This window comes from Neolamprologus multifasciatus, chromosome 7 (assembly GCF_963576455.1).
Source record: "Neolamprologus multifasciatus chromosome 7, fNeoMul1.2, whole genome shotgun sequence".
In the NCBI taxonomy this organism is placed as follows: domain Eukaryota; kingdom Metazoa; phylum Chordata; class Actinopteri; order Cichliformes; family Cichlidae; genus Neolamprologus; species Neolamprologus multifasciatus.
The window spans coordinates 33,659,615-33,685,040 of record NC_140445.1 but is presented as its reverse complement, the minus strand read 5'-3'; the positions used below and the strand labels follow the sequence as shown (position 1 = coordinate 33,685,040).

General features: G+C 39.4%; 1 protein-coding gene across 5 annotated transcripts in view; it reads left to right on the top strand.

The window, feature by feature from the left end:
- whrna (whirlin a) overlaps window positions 1-25,426 on the top strand; it is a 241,723-nt gene that overhangs the window by 85,989 nt on the left and 130,308 nt on the right. For all 5 annotated transcript variants that reach the window (XM_085164928.1, XM_085164930.1, XM_085164929.1 and 2 more), the window contains exon 2: window positions 23,130-23,348. In XM_085164928.1, coding sequence (XP_085021054.1) covers window positions 23,130-23,348 — 219 coding nt within the window. The remainder of the gene's footprint in view (window positions 1-23,129; window positions 23,349-25,426) is intronic.

The window sequence follows — 25,426 nt, the reverse complement described above, 5'->3', positions numbered from 1 at the left end:
TTTTCTGTTTTCATTGTCACATAGCAACACAGCTATGCACATCAAAGGTGACCTAGGACAAAAATGAATGTGCATGTGTGTTAGCATGTGTGTGTCTGCAGCGGTTTTATGTTTGTGTGTCTGGGTAGTGCCTGAAGAGAGAGAGAGAGTGTGAGTGAGTGAGTGAGTGAGTATGTGTGTGTGTGTGTGTGTGTGTGTGCCATTCTCCCCAGTGATGTCAGACCCCAGGGACCTGCTGGAGGCTCTGCTTACTATTGCACAGGCATGTTGAAGAGAAGGCTAAACCAGTTTCTCTGTTTTTGCTCTGAGGGACAAAGGTGACTAAAGTGCAGTGAAAAAATATTTGCCTCCCTTCTGATTTCTTAGTTTTTTGCATGATTCTCACACTTATATTCTTTAGATCATCAAACAAATTAAAATATTAGACAAAGGTAATCCAAGTAAACACAAAATGTTGTTAAATGATGATTTTATTCAGTGAAAAAGCTACCCAAACCTTCCTAATGCTATTTGAAAAAGCAATTGTCCCCTAAGCCCAATAAATGGTACCACCACTCTTGGCAGCAAGAACTGCAATCAAACATTTGCGATAACTTATTGGGTCTTTAGCTTATAATATAAAGTACCTTGAGGCAAATTTCATTGTGTTTTGGGTTTATAAATGTAACTGGATTGAAATGAATTGACTGGCAGTCACTCACATCACTGTGGAGGAGGGTTCAGCCACTTTGGAGTGTTTGGTAGCATGAATGGCCTGTTTCAGGTGATCTCAAAGCGCTTACACCAGCTGTAACAGGATGCAAATCTTCAAAAGAAGTTCAACTTTTGTCTCGTCAGTCCACACAATGTTTTCCAAAAAGTCCTGGGAGTCATCATAGTGTTTCCTGGCAAATATCATGGCATGATGTGTTTTTCAGATCCTTTAACGTACATTATATTGTCAGACAGGTTCTATTTAAGTGATTTCTTCATTCAACATGTCTTCCAAGTAATAAGACCTGGATGTGTCTAAAGGGAAATTGAACTTAGCTTTCCAAATAATGTGGTTAATCTTTAGCAAGGGGGCAATTACTTTTTTTTTTTTTTTTTTGACACTTTTTATTTATTTATTTAGGAACATTTTTATGCAACAAGATAAAAGAAAAAAAAAAGGAAAAGAAAAAAACAAACAATATGAGGTCATGGGAAGATAACATACGCCCGTACATACATCTGCACATCCACATATACATACTTCAGCAAGTCTGCATTACTAATTCTACGCATTAAAGGGTGCTGCCACAAGCTGTAAAGTCCAGCCATTTTCTCCATCGTCTCCTTCCCAAATCTCCCTGCAGTCGCAGAGTGAAAGTCATACATTCCATCAATTTGACGTCTTCAACTATAGAGGTAAAAAGTGTTACTGTGGGAGGGTCTCTACAGAGCCAGCGTTTTGTTATGGCCTTCTTCGCAGAAGCCAAGAGAACTTTCAGAAGATAAACATCATCTGCAACTAAATCGTCTGTAAAATATCCCAGATACAATGAGGTAAATGTACAAGACACGTGGAATCCCAACACCTCTGTAATTATCTTTACAACTTCCGTCCAGAAGGGTCGTATGAGTGGGCAGGACCAGAATATATGACCGTAATCAGCCATGTCTTCCCCACAATTCCTCCAGCAAAACGCAGGCGTGGCACTGAATTTAGACTTCTGTTTAGGCGTTATGAAATAGCGTATAATGTTCTTCCAGCAGAAGTCCCGCCACATGTTGGAGTTAGTTGTGGTAAACTGTGTCTCCCAGGTCCGTGCCCACCCATCTTCTGTAATCACAATGTCCATTTCTTTTTCCCATTTCTGCTTTATGTAAATCGTTGAGTTCCCTTTGAGTTTAGTCATACATTTGTACAATTTACTTATCAAGGCTCTGTTACTCCCAGAGTCATAAGCATCAATGAAAATATTAACAATCGAGAAGTCTCCACGGACACAGCTCTTTAGTCTTTTGCCAATATAGTCACGGAGTTGCAAGTATCGAAAAAAGTCTTGTTTCTCGAGGTCGTAAGTCTTGCATAGGGTATCAAAAGCCATAATTTTAGATTTTACAATAACCGAACACCCAGCAGTGATTCCATGCCACACCCATTGTTTAAATCTACTATCGTGGGAAGCAGGTAAAAAATCAGGGTCATACGCTGGCCACCTCAGAAGTTTTATCTCTTCCTGGAGTTGTGCCTGCCTGACCACTCCCCTCCATATTTTTAATGTAAAAGTGACCCAGTGGCTGGGCGTCAAGGTATCATCCAAATCAGAAGCTGCGTGACCAAGTCTAGACTGGATTGGCGTGTCCGAGAGAGACATCTCAATCGTCTTCCACCTTGCACAAAAGGATGGGTTACACCAACACACCAAGGACCTCAGCTGAGCAGATAAGTAATAATCCCTTAATGAAGGTAGAGCCAGGCCCCCTTTTTCTTTCGGCAACTGCGAAGTAGAGAACTTCACCCTTGGTCTTTTGTTAAGCCAAATGAATCTCGAAATCTGTTTATTCCATTCTCTGAATTGCTTCTCTGGAATTTGAATAGGTAAAGCAAGAAAAAGATAGAGTAGTTTGGGAAGAATACTCATTTTAATTATCTGTATCCTGTTGCCAAGGTCGAGAGGGAGCAAGGCCCAAATGTTGAGATCGCTATATATTTCTCTATTAATACGACTGTAATTACTATCATACAGTTGTGTCAGATCTCTAGGCAGAAACACTCCTAAATATTTGATAGCAGTTGCCTCCCAATTAAACTTGAATTTTGACAATAGTGTCTGGTCTGGAGAAAAATTAAATGTCAGAACTTGAGTTTTTTTGACATTAAGAACATACCCTGAATACAGACCATATGTTTCCAACATCCCCATTAACACTGGTATACCTGAGCTGGGATCCGTGATTGTCACCAAGACATCATCTGCGTATAAACACACCTTGTACTCGTCCCCTCCTATTACAATCCCTTTCAACGATGTTTCCTGACGTATAGCCTGGGCTAGAGGTTCGATAAACAAGTTGAAGAGGTAGGGGCTTGCTGGACACCCCTGTCTACATCCTCGTCCTAAAAAAATAGTATCGGAGAGGCTACCGTTAATTTTTATTCTGGCAGTAGGGAGAGAATAAAGAGCTTGGAAACATTTTATAAACTTGCTACAGAAACCAAATCTTTTCATCACTAGGAAGAGGAAGTCCCAATTCACTGAATCATACGCTTTTTCAGCATCTAAGCTAAGAATAATTGAGCTTTTTTTCTTATTATTAAATGTGTTCGATGATATGTAAAGCTCGCCTAATATTATCGTGGGTTTGTCTATTTTTCAAGAAACCCGTTTGGTCTTCATCAATCAAAGAAGGCATTACAGCATCCATTCTTCGCACCAAAATAGTTGTGTATAGTTTATAATCTGAGTTCAGGACACTTATAGGCCTATAAGATTTGCAGTTTAGTCTATCCTGTCCCCCCTTTGGCAAAACAGATATGAAGGCCTCCTTCCAAGAGGGAGGTACCAGACCTCCTTTCAAAATATAATTAAAACTAGTTTCCAACAGGGGAAGAAGGCTTTCCCTCATGGTTTTGTACCATTCGGCAGGGAACCCGTCGGTACCTGGTGATTTATTGGATTTAAGGCTGGAAATAGCTTTAATTATTTCTTCCCGAGATATTAAGGACGTTAACTTACTATTTGCTTCTCGACCAATTGTAGGCAGGTCTAAGGAATTCAAAAAGTCAGTTATCTTACTTACATCACCCTGAGTAGATTGACTATATAACGATTTGTAATACATTTCAAACACTTTTTGAATTTTATCCAGGTCAGTTACAACATTGTTACCAACTGACTCTCTAATTTTATAAATATTATTTTCAGCTTGCTGTTTTCTAATCCGCCACGCTAACCGCCTTAGGCCCCGCCTCATAATACCTCTGTTTCATAAATCTTATGTTTTTCTCTACTTCTTCGCTCAATATTTTATCTATCTCCTGCTTAATCTGTCTGATCTGGTGGGTTACTATAGTATTTTTATCCTTCAGACCTGACTGTTCCAAGGCCATTAATCTATCCTGCAGTTGTAACAATTCTTGTGACTTTTTCTTTTTAAGCATGGTTGACCACGCAATTATTTTTCCTCTGAGGACAGCTTTGGCTGCATCCCACACAATACTGTGATTCGTCTCTCCATTATCATTGTCCTGCAGGTACAAATTAAGATCGGCTATCATTTGTTTCACAAAAGCGGGATCATTTAACATACCGGTATTTAGTCTCCACAAAGTTGTCTTCCGTGTCCCATCCAAATGTAACGTTATATAAAGTCCACTGTGGTCAGAGAAATCTCTTGGACCTATTCTGCAATCTTTTATCCTGTGTAAATCCTTATTAAACATAAAACAGTAATCTATCCTCGAATACACTAAGTGTCGAGCAGAGTAAAAAGTGAATCCCGACGCTGACCCATGGATAGATCGCCACACATCAATAAGTCCTAATTCCGTTAACATTCCTTTAACTCGTTTCCCTCCAGACGTGCTTTTCCTGTCCCTATTATTTGAGTCCAATCGGGGGTTTAACAGTAAATTAAAATCTCCTGCACAAATAAGAGTTCCCACCGTTTCCTTAGAGATCAAATCAAATATCTTCTTAAAGAAGCTTGCGTTGCTTCCTGGGGGTGCATAGACATTTAATAGTGTGACCGCCTTATTCTCTATTCTACCTTTTACTAAAACAAACCTACCTTCCTTATCACTTATATTAGATATATGTTCAAATTTTATTTTATTTGAGATAAGGATAGCTACTCCTCGTTTTTTCCCGGCCCTATACGATGAATAGAATGTATGTCTGAAACCCATCTTTTTTAATTTCTCATGTTCTGCATTGTCTAGATGAGTTTCTTGCCAATATGCCAAATCTACTGCCTCCTTTTTCAACTTGGCAATTAATTTGCTTCTTTTAATAGGGCTATTCAGGCCATTTACATTTAGTGACAGCATTTTATAGAAATTATAAGCCATCAAGTGGATATGTGGAATACAACATAATCAACCCAGACCTCAGAACATCACAACCAGAACTCACTGAACAGCAAACACACCAAACATTAACAAGAGCTTCCAATACAAAGGATATACAAGTGTCCTTTGACATTGAGGGGACTGGCCACAAGGTGGGGCCCCTCATCCGACAAGAGGGGAGTGACCGACAAAAAAGCCAAAAAAGGGCAAAGAATAAGCAAAAACAGTTTCTTATCGCTACTAAAAAAAAACAAAAAAAAAAACTTGGTGGTTCTCTAACCATGTCCGTAGGCACCAACCTAAAGATAAATGAATTCTGAGGGATACGAAAGTCAGTGTTCCCGCGGTTAGATTATCAAAACTCTACCGCCAGCTATCTCACCGTTGTCCCGCCATCAGCTGCTCACTCGTCCGCTGGCACCTTTTCTTGCTCCCTCCGGAATGCTTGGAGTTTTTCCCGAACGTGCTGCTGGAAGCCGCCTCCGCAGTGTGCTGTCTGCGTTTCCCAAGGAAGTAGCTGCCTTATCGTCTCCTCTGTCATCCTGTTGGTTTGGTTCCCCAAGGTGATCTTACCCACGGCTATTCCCCGCTTTCTTAAATCCTCGGCAGCTTGGGTCGCGGTATTATATAGGACATTGCCTGACGCATAAAACACTCGCATCTTACTTAGTGGTGTCTGGAAGCGGATCCCGCTGTCCTTCAAAGCCTTCTTAACTGGGATATATTCCCGTCTCCTTTTCTACACTTACAGGGAGTAGTCATGATCGAAATACACCCGTTTGTTTTGGATATGTACCCCTTTGTTCCATGCCGTGCGGAGAATTTCTTCTTTAACGGAGAACCGGAGGAAGCGCACTATTATTGAGCGTGGTGGGGCGTTCGGGGGTGGTTTTGGTCCCAACGCGCGGTTTGCGCGCCCAATGCCGAGGGCACGGTCCGGGCCGAAATCTTCACCTAGGTGTTCTTTGATCAGATTTTCAACAAAGGTAGTCACCGACGAGCCCTCCGAGTTTTCCGGTACACCGTAAATCCGGATGTTTTTGCGCCTAGCGCGGCCCTCCATATCGGACACCTTTTCCTGAAGCGCCCGTTGATTTTCCAACAGCTGCACAAGTGTATCCCTAACACCAATGTCCTAGCGTTCCGAGTCAGCCATGTTGTCTTCGACGTGCTTTAGCCGACCAGTCATCTCCTCTACCTGATCCGCCATCTCGTGTAATCTTTGATTCAATTCCTTAGAGAGTTCGGCCATTTGCTTCTTTATATCCTCCCGAAATTCCGTACCGAATGCTTTGAAGTCACTTTTCAATTCGGTTCGCAATGTAGCCATTTCGGCCACCAGTACGCCACTCACAGCATCCCGAAGCCAACCCAGACCTTCACCTCGGTCGCCATCTTGTCCCGATGCGAGGCTTGCCTCACTAGCCGCGGCGTCCTTCTCCATTTCACAGTCAAGAATGTTTCGTAGCCCGTATCCTCCCTTTTTAGATTTATCCCCACTCATTCTTGCGTCGAAAAATGGCAATGTAGCCCTAATACAGCTCTCGAGTCCGGGGAAACACACGGTTGGTGCCGGAGGTCACTCTCTATGCGGCCATGCGGTACTCAATTACTTTTTTTTTGCAGTCAGCTAGAATTGGATAACTTTTTTTCTCCGTATTTTTTAAATGATGACTTCAGTTGTTTTCTACGTATACTACTTTAAGTTTATATTTGTCTAATATTAACGTTTGTGTTATGATTGGTCATCTGTATCATTTGAATGTGACAAATGAAGATGAATATATCTAAAGAATCTTTAATCAGAAGACTTGATTAAATAGTATGACTTTACTGATTTTACTAGCTATGTCTGACAGAAGTACTTTGCATCAAATGTACCATAAAGCTCTGAGTATACTTCTGTATACTCTTTTGTCATCACTGTGCTGTGGTTGCAACAGAGTACAATCAAGGCTTAAGTCAGATGCAGACTGTAAAGTTTCAGCAAAGTTTATTACAAGCAATACTTTGAATCAGATATACTTGGATAAAGATATAGGCTAGATATATGATAATGAAGCCCACTGAATCCTAGACTGTGATGTATGTTTTAATCTTCATGGTAACATCTGGAAGACAAATCATATGAGTGAGGCGTTTTCAACCACACCTTAACTATATTTATAAACCATGTTGTTTCCATTTAAGTTTACAATGCTGCTGGTGTTTCATTGATCCGTGTGTCATTTAATTGTTCTTTCCTAATAGGTAGAAATTTAGGAAGCCAATTTTAAGTGTTACTGCTGCTATGATATGCGCCTACTGACACTGAGAATTTTGTCCAAGGCTGTCTCACAGAACGACCGTTTTGGAGCCTAAAAGTATAGCTGCAGTTTGTTCACATTCATGATTCTTTCATGTGCTTTAACCTGGGTTAAGGCAGAAGATCAGAAGCTTAGAATATCATCTAACTTTTTTTCTTCCCCTTGGCAGGCTGGAGTTACTAGCCTAGATCTTGGACACATATTTTAATAGTTAATAGTATGAAAGGCAACTTTCAATTTTTATTATATAAATGGAAAGAATGATAAAATGCCTCCTATATGCAGACAGTATACATGCATGTACAGTGATGGATAAAGCGCCTTCCTACACTTGTTAGTTACACGTCAGGTCTCCAGGCATTAAAAGTTCCTACCCAGGTACCACAGTGGAAACTTTACTGCCTCCACACTCTTTTGATCTTCCCACACACAGGCAAACTTGCCTGAAAACAAAGATAAACACACATGCAGACACAGGAAAACACACACAGACAGAAATACTCACACACACTTAGAGCCACTCACAGTTTAGTAGTGCGTAATGAGACTGTCTTATACCGTATGCAGACATGCACTAGCTCCTGCTGAGGTGCTGTAGTTCCGGTTTTCTATAATTCATGCCTCTTCCCTGCAGAAGTGTCTTTTACAGAAATGAGGGCAGATGAATAAAGCCTTCAGACTGACAGTATATTTGTGGACTGCTGGTTAGAAACACTGCCCACTGACAGAGATGCCAATTTTTTGACCCCTTTATGTGTGATCATCTTCACCCAAGAAGGCAGCAGTTGAATATGTCCTTCAGGAGACTGTCTGCCCTCTGCTTCTTAAATGGCTGTGTGTTGCTGTGATCACAGCGGTTAAATGCATGGACCTTGTCTATTTCTAGTTCTGCTGTAAACAAAAATGAAAGAATTTATACAAATACAGCAGTCTATACTAGAGATGGACCGATCCGATATTACGTATCGGTATCGGTCCGATACTGACCTAAATTACTGGATCGGATATCGGAGAGAAATAAAAAATGTAATCCGATCCATTAAATATCAAAAAAGCACCTCACAAAACTTGCGACACGGCGTAACTCGGCTCATAATGTAGCACGTCGGAGCAGTGTGGTCACGTGATAGAGCGGCTGTGTGTATTTGTAGCCTGCTAGCAAACATTTCATCTCCGAGGAAGTTATCTCAGAGAGAAGTAAAGCAAGTGTGTAAGTTCATCTCTGAATGTTTGTAAAGCATTCCCGCGTTAAGCTTAACAACCGATATATAGAGCAACTGCCTCTCTCTCTCTCTCTCCTGCTGCTAGTTCAATCGTGAAACTGCTTAATGATCAGCTGATCGGCTTTTCTGTTGTGAGTCCGTCTCTCTTCTTTGTTTTTGGCCCACTTTGCACCAGAAAGAGGAAACCAGCGGCTGAACAACAGCAGCACGTTTAAACTTGATCAGCTGTTGTTAGAATTTATTTAATATTACTTTCTACAGCAGGATCCTTTTCTAAGCAGCTGACAGCTGGTAACTGTGCAGGGGCGGATCTAGCAAAGTTTAGCCAGGGGGGCCGATAGGGCATGAACAGGGAAAAGGGGGCACAAAGACATACTTTTCTTTCTTATTCTCATTTAAAATGTCTAGCTTTTAATAAATAATTATCTGACCCCTACACCCAAAGTTTTAATCTGATGTAAAATGTATAGAAGTCCATTACTGTATATAGTAACTGTTAAGTCTAATATACCCTAGTAAGCTATAGTACTTTTGCCTTTGGGAAAATACCATCTATGCAGTCTGCAATTCTGTTGAAGAAAGATGTTGAATCTATTTAATTATTCTTGAAAAATAATTTATTTCTGTGAATTTTTTTTCACCCTGCATCAAATTAAAGTTGATTACATTGATTAAGCATCATGAGGAAGAAGGTGGTTCCCTATTTTCTTTTGCTGGGAGTTTGCAACCCTATTAGTTAGGTTGCTTAATATTTCTGCTAAGTACTCTTTAAAATACCAGAATAGGGAGGATGGAGTAGGTTTAACTTTATTAGATTGATCAGTGTTGCTGATCTATGAAATATTTTGGGTGCAGTGTGTTTTTTTTACATACAGGTATAACAGAATAGCTTTAGTGTTGTTGTTGTTTTTAACTTGAGTATGAACTTATACAAAAGCAAGATATTAAAAAACAGTTTTATTGATTAAAAAACACACTATATCGGATTCATATCGGTATCGGCAGATATCCACATTTATGATATCGGTATCGGTATCGGACATAAAAAAGTGGTATCGTGCCATCTCTAGTCTATACCTCTGCTTTAAAGTTCCACTAGTTAATAATTGTATCTATTTATCCTGTATTTTATGAAGCAAGGCACTAAAGGCAATTTAATACATATAATTGCAGTCTGTTTAATACATTTTTCATGTATTGGAGTTCAGATGCTAGGCGCAATGATTTAAAGTGCTTTAGAAATAGCCTCACTAACAGTGTATTTTCTTAAACCATGGCCAACTTTAAAAAAAAAAAAATATTAGCTGAACCATAATAATCATTTTATTCTGGAGATGGAACAAATACTCAGAGGCAATGATACTAATCTTCTGTTAGTTCAGATGAGAAAATCTGATAATTTACAGTATTTAATCATTTCCTCTTAAGTCTGAAGTCTAAATATAAAAAATTTGTCATGTCGTCAGGCATTCAAATGCTTCATGAAGAAATGCATTTAGTCTCATTTACATTTTCAATCTATGCTAAGCACCTTCACTTCTTTACCATCTGTAAATTTACTGTTGTAGCTGCAGTAACTCAGTTTGTCTTGGCACATGCTTTCATAAGGCTTCGTACCGCAGCAGTGATAATTACTCAGAACCATCCAATTTGATATCTGAGGCACTTTTTCGATGGCTCCATGCAGATCTCAGGTCTTAATGCTGAGGTGCATTAATTGATTCTGTGTTGCGGTAGAAACAGAGCTTTCAGCATCTGCAGTCGCCTGCAGGACAATCAAAACAGGCTTTTTGCACAATTTAGAACAAAGGACGGACTGAGCTTAATGAAAAGAGCGATAGCTCTGAAATCATACTGAGATCACATCTATATTACAGCCAGTTTAGAATCACCAGTTTACCTAATATGCTTTAGATAAACGAGAGCATCTGGAGGCTCAGAGAGAACCTGAAAACTCCTCATAGAAAGGAGTTAACCAGCAGGCTTATGAGGTGATAGTGCTAACTGCACCACTGTGCCCCCGCTATTGTGTTGTTTCACAACAAAACAATGACAAATGCAGTCGTTCTAAATTGACACAAACAGAAAATTTATACTCATTTGCAGTGAAGCGCAATAGGGCTGTGAATGAATGAAGCAGAGAGCGAGCAATGAATTGGCATTTGCTGGTCTCATTATCTGCCCTCTCCCTTTTTCTTGCTCTCTGTCTGTGTGAGTAAATTTCATTGAAAGATGGTGGGCATCTATGTCCTGGAGGCAGCATCATATATAACATCCACTGAGAGATATGGGGTTCAATACAAGAGATATGGCAGGGAGGAGAGGAGCTATAGGAGACGAGCTTGATTAATGAGGTGGTCTAAAGGACCAAGTGGGGGGTAAATTAATCCATAGTAATGCTTGCCGTCTTGACACTTCGTTCTCTTTGTACAATTTTACGCACTTCAGTGTCCATATTGATCACTGCATAATTGTAACTTATTAGCCATAGATGTATCCTCCTATTAGTCTTTGGTGTCACTGTTTGTAGGTAGGAGGGCTTGAAATTTCTTAAAAACATGCATGTTCCCACTGCATTTTTATGGTTCTCGCAAATGTGTATTGTGCATACTTTAGACCCACGTCATTTTCTCCAAAGTGTCAGTAATTTAACTCATGAAATCAGGACAAGAAATGCATTATACCGAGGACACTCCGCTTCATATGGCCTATGTGCAGCAGGACCAGTGGGTGTGAAATGTTTTGTATGAGGTGTGATCAAAAAGTCTGAATGTGGCTGGTATCCCCTTCAAGGTTATCCCCCTGTGCCCCACTAACTATGAAGTTGAAGAACTTCGGGAATGCGGGAGGGCTGACTGTGAAGTCTGCGGTCAAAAATTGTTCCAGATTGCTCCACTATATACTCTCTTAGGCACATCAAAATCTTATAAGTTGTCCACACAGGAATAAACTAGCAGTGATGTAATGACCAGAGGCCGTCGAAAGCCGATGACATTCAGTGGCTTCAAGTGAGGATTGGTGAAATAACTGCTGGCAATGCAAAAGAGTTAAAACTGCTCTCAACTTGAAGGTGAACGATTTACTAATGAGAGCACAGGATGCCATTAATTGACATCTGACTGGATGTTAAATAAGGGGGTTTCCTTGGCAACTGGAGCCTGGACTGACAATCAGCGATGAAGGGATGAGCGATGTGGAACTCTCATTGGCAGCCTGATCCTAGGGCTCAGATTCATGGTGTACAACCAGTGGATATGCAAGAAAATTCTGATGGTCATGCTTCTGGCTCCTCAGCTGATATGCAGATTTTGGGCTTGCAGTGAAGACTGGCATTTCATCTCTTACTCATAGGCAGTCCCAGCTTTTGCCACCAGTGATGATCCTAAACACGTTTGCTCTCTGTGAAGGTTTGAGATGCATTGTGAAACTGAAACACTTACAATCAAGTGGTCATAACAGACTGAAAGCAGTACTGAGTAACACAAGCAGATATGGCAGACACATTTAAATTTGGTTTGGACTTTCTTTTCTTTTTTGGTTGAAGTTGAAGAACTTTTTGATTGCCCTTTGTATAAGATGAAATGGTTAACAGTCTTTAACATTAGATTTTTCTTTGTTGCCACACTGAGAGAAATTTTTTTTATCCATCCTGTCATTTGCATAAAGCTAGCATCAATCTTTTTCTACTTTTAACTTAAAGTAGAGATATCAATCACAGAGTAGAGTTCTAGGCACAATAATTCACATCCTTGTGAATTGTGATGAAAGGATGGGCTCAGCAGCAGAAAAGATTAAATGAAACACAGAGAAAATCGTAGGCAGATACAGTGTTACTACTGATTGCTTCCCGAGTCTTTTTTTCGGCATACTTGGTGTCAGACTGTTTTTGTATTTTGTATGCAACTTGCAGATATAAGTGCACATACGTGTGTACATATGCAGGTGGCTGAAGCTATTTATTCAAATTAAAATGGAAAAAAAAACACAGTTCAAGATGGATTAGGGAATAGAAGGATTAGCGAAGATAGCTTAGGTAGCAGAGATGCATTGTAGATGTTTTCCTCTGGCAAATCCCTGTGAGTGATGACTTGGCTACATTAAGTCTCTGTGTTTGCAGCCCTGTCAATTACTCATTAATCCTTGAAGTGTTTACTTCATTTGGAGCCTAAACTGCTTCCCTATGTCTAACAAATGTGCATGTGTCGGCTTATACACATAGCACACCACTACGCTCACATTTTAAAATCACTAAAATGGCAAGAAAGATCATCAGTTTGATAAAAGATGACCCAAAGTTCTCACTAAAGGCCTTTTGACAGTGAGATACTAAGACTAGAACTAGCCAAATATTGGATTATTCAGATCCTCAATCTTTAGATAAACAGGGATTCTGTTTCTACTTTGGATTTGTCGGATCATGCTTCAGTTCAATTTATTACCAACTTAATTTGTTGTTAGATTTGATAAATTTTCAGAGCTATTTTTCAAAAAAGAAATTGGTGAAAAAATGAGCTGTTCTCTTTAGCTAACAGTTTTGCTATCCCACTGCTGTCAGCACTAACTCTCCTTCTGGTAAGTTCTGCATATCTGCAAAGGCTGTAAGTCCTGTGAGTGACAAAAACATTATACTGTCTGCCACATATAATTCAGATGAGTTATTTTACAGTAAATGGCTGTATATCACAGGCAGCTTTCTTCTCACATATGCCATTTAGAGAACAACTTTATAGTCCCCCACCCACCTCCCAATTTGTATTGTATGTTAATGTAACCATGGGTGGAAATTATGGTGGGTTGGAACAAGTGGGTCTCTGAGTATTCTCATCCTCAATCCACCTTTATCACTATAAGATTTTGCATAATATACTGATATGCACTGAAAGCTCTTAAGCTTCATGTTTGTTTGTTGTTGTTGTTTTAAATGCACATACCCGCTCATAAGGTTGTCCAAAAAAAACTAAAATCAATAATCAGGTGCTAATTGATGCTAAAAACTATTATAGAATTTGACTCTTTCACAACAATATTGATTCAGACAGCACCATCTTTGCTCCCTCCAGCTGACACAGAACTTTACTCAGCAAAGCATGAGAACAGCAGACACGCAACTCCTTCCTTCACAGCAGAAGTAGTTGATGTCACAACACTGAAAAAGTCTTTATGAGGACTTTTGAGAGGTCAGTATAGCCCCAATTTCACCAACACTGAAGTATTAAACAGTTATCATAAAAGTTAACCTGGCTGATGCACATGTTAACATTTTCCCTTTTGCTAATAACAACTATCTAAAGGACACAAACTGAGCTTCAGGGAGTCACAGAATTGAGAATGGTGCTTCAGGAAGAGAATCCGATGTAAAATCTTAGCCAAACCAAACATGAAGCTCCATCTGCTCTGGAAATCCCTTGGGAAATAAAGTTGATTAAACCAGGATTATACTTTCTGTGTCAAATGTCTCCAATGTTGTAGTGGTTAACATTTTTGCTTAGCAAAGGAAAGATTGCTGGTTGAGTTCCAGCCAGAAACACAAATCCCTTGTGAGATTTTATCAGAATTTTACATTTGGTGCCAAATCAAGTGTGCAGTGCCACCCCTCGTGGCAACTGAATTGCCAAAAGTAGCTTTATTCTTTCTTTCTTTATTTATTATTTTTTATTTATTCCTCTAGATCCCAGTGACATAAATCTCCAGACCAGAGACAGCTGGAGGCAGTATGGTCAAGTAGGCATTCCTGTTAGACTCATTTGAAGTCCACTGCCTGGAGCACACACACAGTTGGTGCATTGCGATGTTAAATCTCAGTGGACGAATCCACGTGGTTACAAAAAAACAGGCGGGCACATGGCTGTCCGCTGCTCGTTTGTTAATTAAATTTATGTCACTCAGACCCAAGCCTACCCTGGTGGACTTGTGGATGCAGAAAGTTTAAACAAGACTTGAAGGAGCAGCCAAAAGCATCATTATCTGATAGCCACATTAGCCATCTGTTAAGTTATCATTAAGATAGCAGCTAGAGGCAATGCTAATAATAAAACGTTGGCCCTATGCAACATTACACGGTGTCTACAAAGTGTTGTGCCTCTCTGAAAGCCCCAGATTGAAGCTGAGACAACTCTATTGGATCAGCAATGTAATATAGTTTCAATTCAGTTAAAGCACAGCATTACCTCAAATAACCTAAAAATGTTGCTGTTATTTATTTACTTTATTTTACACTACCTAAGATAATCTTTTGGTAAGTTGTATTGTTCTAATATTGATATATAAATAATAATAATATTACCTCTTAATTTTTGTGATTCTTGGCCCATGTGGTATCAAAAATGTCAAATATTATCAAATATGTTTCTGTGTATAATATCAAGCTTGCAGTTTTCAGTATGGAGACAATCCTACTCCTTCGCAGTGGTTTGGTCCACGTTCACTAGTTGGGACGTGGGTGGTGTGATGCATACACTAGTGTGTGAGTGCATGTTTGTGTGACAGATAAAGATGTATGCATACAGTGTGACTGTGTTTGCGCATGTAAATGTGTGGCTCTGAGTGGTCATTAAGACTTTAAAAAGTGCTGTATGAATGTAAATACATTTACTATTTACAGTACCATTCAAGGTGTGACTGATACAATATCTAAGCAGCGAAATGTTATTGTGTGCTAAATAACAGAAAATAACACAGTATCATGTCAGATGAAAACTGAAGGTACTAAAAACATTTTAGTACATAGTCGTCCAATTTTATTGGACAAGGGATGGGGATATTGAACCTTCACTGTCCATTTGACTGTAGCTCACTACCATAAAAACATATTGTTGTCATAATGCATACTGACTGCACCCAATGCTGTGAAGCTGACACCTTGTGGGCCTACCTGTCAGAGTGACACATGCAAACTCAACTGATGTGGAAACGAGCTCGTGTGATTCCTGCGTTTGTTCTGTTTCCGCTCAGCGTCGGGGTAATGCACTTCATCAACGCTCACACGCTTCGCCTTTCTCCTAAAGGCACAAACGCAGCTGATAGATCGAACTTTGAAAATTGTGCCAACGCTGCACAGCTATGATCCATTGACACCGCTGACAGATCCGCTTTCCTCCCAGCCGCACTCGGATTTCCAACAAGCCATCAAACAAATGCACGTTCTGCTTTTGTTGCAGCTCGCTTGTTTTCTGGAGCTCCCCAGGCCTGCTGTAATTGAACACATACACACATTATGAACACACAATGTAGCAGTGCCAGCAAAGAGTAATCAGTCATTTTAATCTCCTAGGCCTTTCTAAGATAATGTGGGTGCAGAATTACGTTGCTTGTCGTTTGTTGTCTTTTCATTTTGTGCTTCTGGCACTTACTTCTGCTGTGCATTGTTAATAGAGCCAGAAAATCCCAGTTAGGGCAAAACACCTTGCATCAGGTAGTGGAAAGCAAACAGCATCCCCCAGTATCTGTACTGAGAATCTTATTTTTGACCGGCACTGAACATTGGATTTCACATCTCCAGTCATCCAGTCTTGGTTATTTCAGCTACAAAAAGCTGAAATAAAAATAAAACATTCTTTCAGTCAATAACTTGGAACTTTTACTTCACACTCTTCTTCCATCTAGATTGTAAGCCACTTTTTTTCTTGAACAACTCAGTCCTCCCTGAGTAATGCAAGTTATTGTTAGCAGCTGGTAACTTGCCAGTTACCACACATCAATATTGTTCTTGCTGTTTGAATTTAAAATTCACTTTGAAATCTTATTCGTCACAAGGAAAGCCTTGCTTGACATGAATTGCAGAATTGCTGAGACCTCATTCGAGCAGTCAGTTTCTTCTAAATTTGGAACCAAATATGGAAATAAAACTATTAATATCGTTACCAAAAACTCTTGTAAATCAGGAGCAAAACTGAGCCTAGACATCTTTTGTCAGAGTAGCAATTTTCTATACAAAAAGTAAGTAAGAGGGGATCCACTTATTTGGCAATTCACTACAGTCTCCAGTCCTTTCTGAAATTGCATTGGACAGCTGTTACATGTATTTTACTCACATTTACTCATATTTTACTTATGTACGGTCTGTTTGGTCAATGACCTTTCCATGTTGCCAACATCGAGTGACACACAAAGTGGCCAGTTTTCATAACAGTGACTCCCCATATGTTGTTATTCATATTCAAGTCCAAGCAACTTTCCTATAGTAAAAATGTAGACAATACTGTTGACAACCCTTTCCTTCCTCCTTAGACTACGATGACCTGGATGACTGAGAACCCTCACAGACCTTTCCTTGAGTTCATTCACTGGTAAATCTGTGTAGAAAACAGTCTGCTTTTATGGAGAAGTCAAACCAAAGTTGGATCAGCTGTCTCAGAGTTTGTTTCTCATGTACATCAATTGGATGTACATGAGAAACTAAATGAATTGCAAGAAGCCTTTCAGTCTTGGAATAGTTCTGGGGCCAAGGGGTAACAATACGCTTGTATTTGTGGGACTTGACTGTGTCAGTTTTCTGGGATGTTCTATTTATACAATTAAGGAATAGGCTCGTCTTTGTATTTGTTTTTGTTGGTGTGTTTGTTTGTTTTTAAAAAAGGAAAAAAGCAAGTACTGCATGTCTCTGCAGTTGGGCATCTATAAGTATAAAACACATCTATGGCCTTTTAAAAATACTGTTAATATATCAGGTATGATCATCCCGTTCTAAACCTGTTCTTTCACATGAAACATTTTTATATCTCTTGACAGATTATAGTACTCTATGCTTTCTTTGAGGCCTCTGACGGAAACAAAAACAAAGACAATCAAATCATCATGCTCCAAAAGACTCCACCAACACTGACCTTTTGCAGGGTCTCACAAACTAGTGAAACCGCCTCAAATAGAGGATTCAGCTCCAACAACTCAATCATACAGGAAGTCTGAATATTATGGGCTGTGGGGAGAATAATGGAAACTCTTTCAAGTTAAATGCTGTCATTCATTTGTTACTATAAGCTAAAGTAAAAAATATTTAAAAAAAACAAAAAAAACCAACCTCTTAAACACTTCATTAGTGTTTCAGAAAGACAGTATCACTTGTAAATATATGCCAGGAGTGGGAAGCAATCCATCACCGCATGAGGCCTAACCTATAGAGGCTCCTAAAAATTAAACCATAACCCCTATGCTTTCTTAAAATGTATACACTTATACAAATAAAAAGAATGTAGGCTTTTATGTTTGTATTTGCGTAATTCCTTACAGAATATGCTCGATTTCTCCTGTGAGCAGGATACTGTGATTGGAATTAGGATTTATTTTTTTACATAAAACATTAATAAATCGACCAGCACAATGACGAAATGGGAAAAAGATGTTTGTCCCCAGACATTTGTCCCCAAGAGCACTGTGTATGAAGTACTTAAATATAATTTGTCATAATAGTAGTAGCGTGGAAGTGAGTGAACAAACCTTTGTGTAATGTTAACAAATGTGTTGTGACAGCAGTAAATAAAGTGATGAAAGATGTTTTACCTGTGCTTTGTTGTACTTGAACATCTGTGAGTTAGCAGCTTGTTTTGTGTGTCTGTGTCTCTGTGCGTGACTGTGTACGGGGGTCACACAGTCATGATAATTTCTCAAGCATGTGAAGTCACTTGGTAAAATTAGCTTTGACTGGCTTAATCTCTTAGAGCCAAATCATCAGCCAGCACACAAAAAAAATAAATAAATGTAACAGAAGACTAAAGGATTATATTACTTCGCCTTATCTGAATCATAGACTGTATATAAAAGAACTTCTGGGTCTGCATTCTTTATAATGGGTACCAAGTGCTGACCTCTGTGTTTGCAGGGATAGAGTTAGTGACAGGCATGCTTTAAGATGCACGACATAGCTACCGTACCTTTTGTTAGCAAGTGACATGTGGAAAATGTCAGATGCACTTTTGACATTTATTTAACAAAAACACACAAAAATCAAGGCAATTGCCAAAATGCTAAAACAAACCCTATTTGACCAACAGGTGACATCACATGTATAACTGTTTACCTAATTCAGGGTCGTGGCCAAGCTGGGCCTATTTCAGCAGCCACTGGGTCAGAGGATAGATGGTACATAAGTCTATAGATATTAACCTATTTTGTCCTCCTAACTTCTTTTCTAACAAAACAGGCCCATTTAAATGAATAACGTTTCTTATTCTTGCTGTCAGATATCATTAGCTCATATTAGTCTCCTTGTCAGCTTGCACACATTACTCTCACTCTCTTTTTCTCCCGGTCTCTATAATTTTGCACCTCATGAAAAACTGTCTAGAATATAGCTAATGTTGCTAATGATTTAATCCCATCCAAATATTGTAACAGAGCTTTAATAAAGGCTTATAGCAATTATGATAAAGTTCAGATAATATAACTCTTAAGTCTTAACTAATAGTTGTGGAACCACAGTATATCCAGTCTTCACTACCCCCATGTTTATTGTGTGGTTTAACACTGTGTGGGTCTATATTGTAAAACTGCTGCTGCACCACAAATGGGCAGAGGTAAAGGTGATGTTGCTCGATCCTCATAACGATCATTTTTTTATTTAAATCTATTTAAAGATTTTACCGTTATAAATCTAATTGAGGAACTAGTATTTACATAACTTGTAGTTATGGCATATAAGAGGCATAGAACATAATCAAAGGATTTGTGTTTAGTGTGTTTTTGAAGCTTTAGCTATCCCAGTTGAAAATTATTTACAATACCATAGGGACCATTTAATAGCCACGATATAACCAAGCTTTATAGTTTGATTCCTTAGACCTCATAAGTAATTTCTTAGTCAGTAATTTTCCTGCCACAAACTTCCTGCAGTATAGAACTGTGCATTTCTAAGAGATGGAAGTGGTTGGTCTCTGCAGCCGGGCTTTGTGCAGTAAGCTTCTGCGTATGAAATGGATTGCCTGGACTCCCGTGAGAGTATGGCATTGTATGAAAGCGGTTCACCTGCCGTTGCCGTTTTGATTATCCCCTACTATATATTCCATTATTTTCCTAACGGTTTTTGTTCTGCTTCGGAAGCAGTGGTGAGCTTCATCAGCCCGGTGTCACTATCAGCACTTTCATCCAGGGATGAGGCATTAGGACCAGTGTACCCCAGCTGCTTTGTTGATTACTGCTGCATCTTATTCACAGGACGAGAGACCCTGTTAAACCTGCTGCCCTCCCACCGCTACCTCCATTACCCTCCATCTTCCCGTTTTCTCCTTGTGTGTCATGTTACCCTAACGCCCTGCTCTCCCTCTTCTCATTGCGTCTAAACACTGCTCATTTGCCTTCCCCCTCCATTTCCTCTAAATGCAGTCAAGATTCTCAGACCAGCACACACAATGATAGCGCCTGCGTGGAGCTATAAATCAAAGAGAGGCTGTGTGCATGCTGGTTGGAAAAGGAAACCAGTCTACCCCTGGACCAAGCAATCACTGCAAAAAAAGCCACAAAAGTGTGTCACATTTAGAGCAAAAAGTTTTTAAAGCCTTTGGAATCAGGATCTTCATCTAAGTCAGCTATTGTAAAACAAAATCTGACTAAACTAACAAAAAACAAGCAGTTTAATCATCACTCACAGGCTGGATAGATAAGTAAACACTTGATTTTTGTATCTTGTAGGTTGTTGGTGCTAAAGGAGAATCTACAGGTGGCCAGATGTTTCATAGCTGCTTACATATGAGACTGACGCAGCAAACCAATGCAAAAACAGCCCTAAACTGTATTCATACCACCACCATGCATTATGGCTCATTCACACTAAAGTATATAATAGGATAGCAGATTCCTTACAACTACGAAAAGTAGTATCAGTTGGTGGTTGCAGTAATTTTGCTATTACAAGTAGTTGTGATGATCAACTGCCTTGATCAGATGTGAAGTGTGCAATACCTGCTGTTTAATTTATAATTGCCAAGATTGCAGATACATTGCAATTAGTCTGAGTCCGTCTATGCATCTTGTTTCAACTTGTTGCCAACTTTCTGGTTATGTTCCTAACAACAAGCAAGGCTACTGAGCACCTACGTCACTTTGCAGTTAAGTTGCCATCCTGAAGCAAGTATTTCTTTGTTTGTGGAGGAATTTCTATTTCTAATCTACAAGGTTTGGGGTAAACTTTAAATCTGAGTAGTTAATGTGAATTGCTTTTTAACATGAGTGTGCTTAGATGGTAATAGAACTGCAATGGATTGCAGCAGACTCCCAATTTTCACTGATTTCTCACAGTTAATTGCCATAGTATTACAAACAGATGGTGTTTAATTGACTCAAACTGATAGCAGACATTTCTGTTTTTATCACTGTCTTAATGGGCTAAAGTCAATTTAAAGACTGCAGCTGACTGCGAGTGGTTGGAGATATGGTTCGCATCTTTAAAGCAACCATTTTAAAACAAGTTCATTGCATACAGTCACAATAATTTTGATCATGCCAGTATCTAACTGCTATTTGCCCTAGTGTGGCTGTAATATTTCAGTATGCATAAGGCATCTATGTAAAGCTATTTGTAAGGTCACGTTCATCAACCAACCGTCAATAACAAGACTTTGTCTGCACATCTAATACTTGCAGTCCCATCTTCTTAAGTGAAACATCTGACTCCAACTTTATTTGACTGATTATCACAGTTTCACATACTTCAACTATCTCTGTGTGCGATTATTCAACGCGTTAATGACGACCTGAAAAGTACAGCTGTTGTCGTTTTGTAATATTAGGCAAAGGTTGTTTGTTTATAATCGTGACTTAGATGAAAGTCAGACCACATTTTATGAGTAATCAGTGCAGAACTCGTCATCCCAAAAACATTTTTTGCAACTATAATTAACCGCTTTAGATTATAGATGGTGCAGTACATTCAAATCCCTGAATTGATTTTTAAAGGTTCTGCAGTGATTTAATCACCGTGCAATACAAATTTCTGTCCTCCTCTATAATAACTATAGTTGTAATTATAGCTGTGTCCCAGTTCTAGAGTAATATATAGTGACTCTTACTTATTTCACCATGCTTGTAGGTAATAAAAATTAATTTACTAGTTTTGTGCTGTTAGACTATTAATGGACCCAGCAATGGGAATGCCAATGCTGACTAAACAATGAATGAAGTTTATTTGCTTTTTTCAGTATCAGCCTTCCATCGTGATTATGTTTTGATTCCCAGGACCCCCTGGTGATGTCTTCTGGCTCAGACGGATGCAACACATTTCATGTTCTGGTGACAATATGCATTGCTCAAAACAAGGAGATTGTTTTTGACGTTACCACAGTCATAATTGACGCAGTTAATCACGAAGACATGCCGTTTTCCCTTTCTACTTCATGCAGTTTGTGGTTTTGCTTGGATATTATATGCGCACATTTCTTCCTTCTTTGCTCATGTGTTACTCAACTTATCTGCTTTGTATGTTTATCTACAGTTCTGCATCGATGCCGCCCAGAAAGGGAGCAGGAGGTGAAAGAGGGAGAGAGTGCTCAAAGGCATGGCAATACAATCAGGCATCTTCACTGCTGACAGGGTTTTGTTGCCTCGGAATTGAAGTTATTATCTCTCGGCACAAATCAAAATTGTGAAATTGATTCAGTCGGGTTGTTGTGCTCAAAGAGATGGGCCTCCGCTGCAATCCACAGCACTCTGACAAGTAATGATTTTAGTTGTTGCTCGGAGCATATGTTAATAGGCATTTCAACAGAAGCATTTAGTAGTCCCTTGCGAGAACTGTAGCGAGAAGACAAATGAACAAAGATTGATGGGAGGTGTAGCTTAATTGTAGCTCACTAAAGAAGAGAATGGAGGGACACAGTGTAACAAATTCAATTGGATTCCTGACAAAGAGGAACTTTGGGAAGTCTTTTACCACGCTGTGGTGTGGTCTTTGTTGTGACAGTCTTGAACTCTAGCTCTATACTGAGCCAGTGTTTCACAAATCTTGAGATTGTTGCAGTATCGTTTTAAAAATCAACAGTGTGTGTATCGTTAGTATGAAATGAAAGTCGAGAGTCCTATTGGTAGTACACAAGGATTTTTTTGATCATTAAGAGATTCAACCCTATTCAGCTTGATTCCTCCAGACCACGAGGCACATGGGAATACATCGATCTGCAGAGGGATTGCACATATGGCAAGCTATCAGAAGGCAATGAGGCACAGCCAACAGCAATTTTCTGTAGAAATGTGTTATAAGTGTTGTTGTTTGTGTGTGTGGGTGGTGGTGCTGTTTGGTCATTTGGGGTTTTTGGATATTAGAAAAGCATTCCAAATATTGGCCATTTCTCTCTGCAATCTTTAATTTTCTACCAAACATTCGTTTCAGCTTGATTTTTTTTGTGTGTTGTCTCTCACTTCAATATCTTCTTCTAAGCCCTCACACTGATTTTATAACCATGGATGTTTGTGTGTGGGAGTATGTTTTGGCTTTGTCAAATCAAATTGAATTGACTCAAGTGTAGATATGCGAGTATACTTTGCTCCTTCAACTCAAGCACATACTGAAAAGCAAATTTTTATTTTTTATTTTTAGTTGGCCTCAATTTACTCTCCTCTGCTCTCTTTTCTTCTCCTCAGGTGCTCAAGGGAAGTAAAAAGCTTTGCCTCTCAGTGCGTTCAGTCGGTCGCATTCCAGGCGGCTATGTCACCAACCACGTTTATACCTGGGTTGACCCTCAGGGCCGAAGCGTGTCCCCTCCTCCTGACCTGCCTGAGCATCGCAGCGCCACTCTGAGAAGAACTGACAGTCAGCGCCGAAGCAACATGCAGCTACTGCAGGAAGGGGATGAGAAGAAGGTAGAGACCTTACATGCAAAGCATTCAACTAGAGGACCAAAAATGCCTTTCAAAAAAACATAAAATTGGTTCCTACATTGTACTTTTAACAGCCTGTATTTGCTATAAGTTTACTATTACACTACACTATGTGCACTGATTGGAGCAAAGAAGCCTCCAAAACATTTTTAGTTTCAGCATTGGTCAGAAAGAAGCCAACTGTCATTTACTATATCTTTTTATTAGGTTTTGGACAGTACGCGGAAACAACAGCAAGAATCGTTTGCTTTGACAAGCAACATAACTCCCAATGAGAAACTTTTAATTAAATGGACAGTTAACTGATAACGTGTCAGTGTTCTGCACCTGTCTTGCACACAGACATCCACAGAACTTCTAGAAAGACGCTCTATATAGACCTGTATGTTTTAAGGGGCGGAAGGGGCAGAAGAATGCACCCCCAAAAGATTAATGCTAAATTTTGTGATGCTAAAGTAAGTAACAAAGTCTAAAAGCATTTGATACATAAATCATCAAACATCTCATAGATTTCACAAAAAAAAAAAATCCTATTCGACTTCCTCCTGCCTCTGGAAAAGACGTCACACTGTGAACAAGGTTTAAGACTGAGATGGGAGTATTCACTTTAGGGAAGGTTTTTCACTGTACTGATACAGATCAACGAGTCCCCATGCAGCACTGCTTTGTTTGGACTCTGATGCCCACTCTATTTAACTCTTACTTGAGTCATTTGAGGCACAACTTGATGTTTTTCTCTGAAGTCCCTGTCACTTTCGCTTGACCTCAACAAAAAACAGCAAGAAGATTCATACACTTAGGAAAAGAAAAGAGGATCCGAGGATCCGACTCCACTTAGAGTACACCGTTTAATAAAGTGACAGTAGGTATTTTTGACATTTGTCTGCAGTGTGGAAATGACAATGTCCCCAAGCCCATTTTAGATACTTTATTCTTGTTGTACTGCTTGACGCAGGCTTTATAAACTCAGATGAACTGGTGATGTTATTATCAAGGCTAGAATCTTTAGAAAGGGAATGTGTAAAGTGAAGTGAAATGTTTGTCATTTATCCTGTCCCCTCACTCTTCCCACTACAGACATGATGCAGGGTAACTCCTGCCTTTATTGCTCCTCTCAGCCTCTGTGACTAAAGCAAAATAATTAATTATAATCCTAAAGGCTGGCAATGCAGCAACACTCCGCACATAACTAATGCAAGCTGAATTATAGTAAACCTTAAGCTCACTCTGATCTTCAGATCAGATTGCATTACTGTGGCATAATTGCTATAGTTAACCTGTGGGTTTAACAGTTTGTTCAGGTTCAGAACATATCAGCACATTGTAGCATGAAATGAAGACTCACTGGTAATTAACATTTACACGACCTGCGCTGCTTGTCAACTATTTGTATTTAGGAACCTTCCTAAGCAAAACTGACTATTTGATCACATCCCAGAATTGCAGAAAATGTTCGTGCAGAGGCCTTTTTGTGTGGCGTTATAATGCATGTTCTTGTGACAGCATGTGTTCTCACAGGGAACTCCAGCTTCTTCCCCAAGTCATACCTGTTAGGTTAACTGGTGAAATTCTAAATTGGCTGTTTGTGGGAATGTGAGGAGAAAAGGTTGTCTATTGCACTGTGTTAGCCTTCTGATGGGGTGGCGACCAGTTCACAGCGTACACCAGCTCTAATCCAGTGACAGCTAGAAAAGGCTTCATCCTCCATTCATCCTACATATTCATAGAGTTCAATTAACTGACCTTAGAGAACAATAATCATGAGGCTGAACTTTAACCATTTCATCACCTGACTGGACAAATACAGCCACTGGATAATTATTAGTCCTACCTTGTAATTTCTAATCTTCTTAAAATGAGACAGTCTATTTAAAAACAGTTTGAATGAATTTGAAAAGATATGTTTCAGATGCTGAATTTTAATGGGAGTTGGTTTTAAGTTTGGTTGTGTGAGCCGGCTAACTTTAGGCACAGTAAAAGTGTATAACACTGGATGCTAAAATTAAAAACTTAAACGATAAAAATAATTGGACCTCGAGTGCCGTAAAACCTTACGCTCT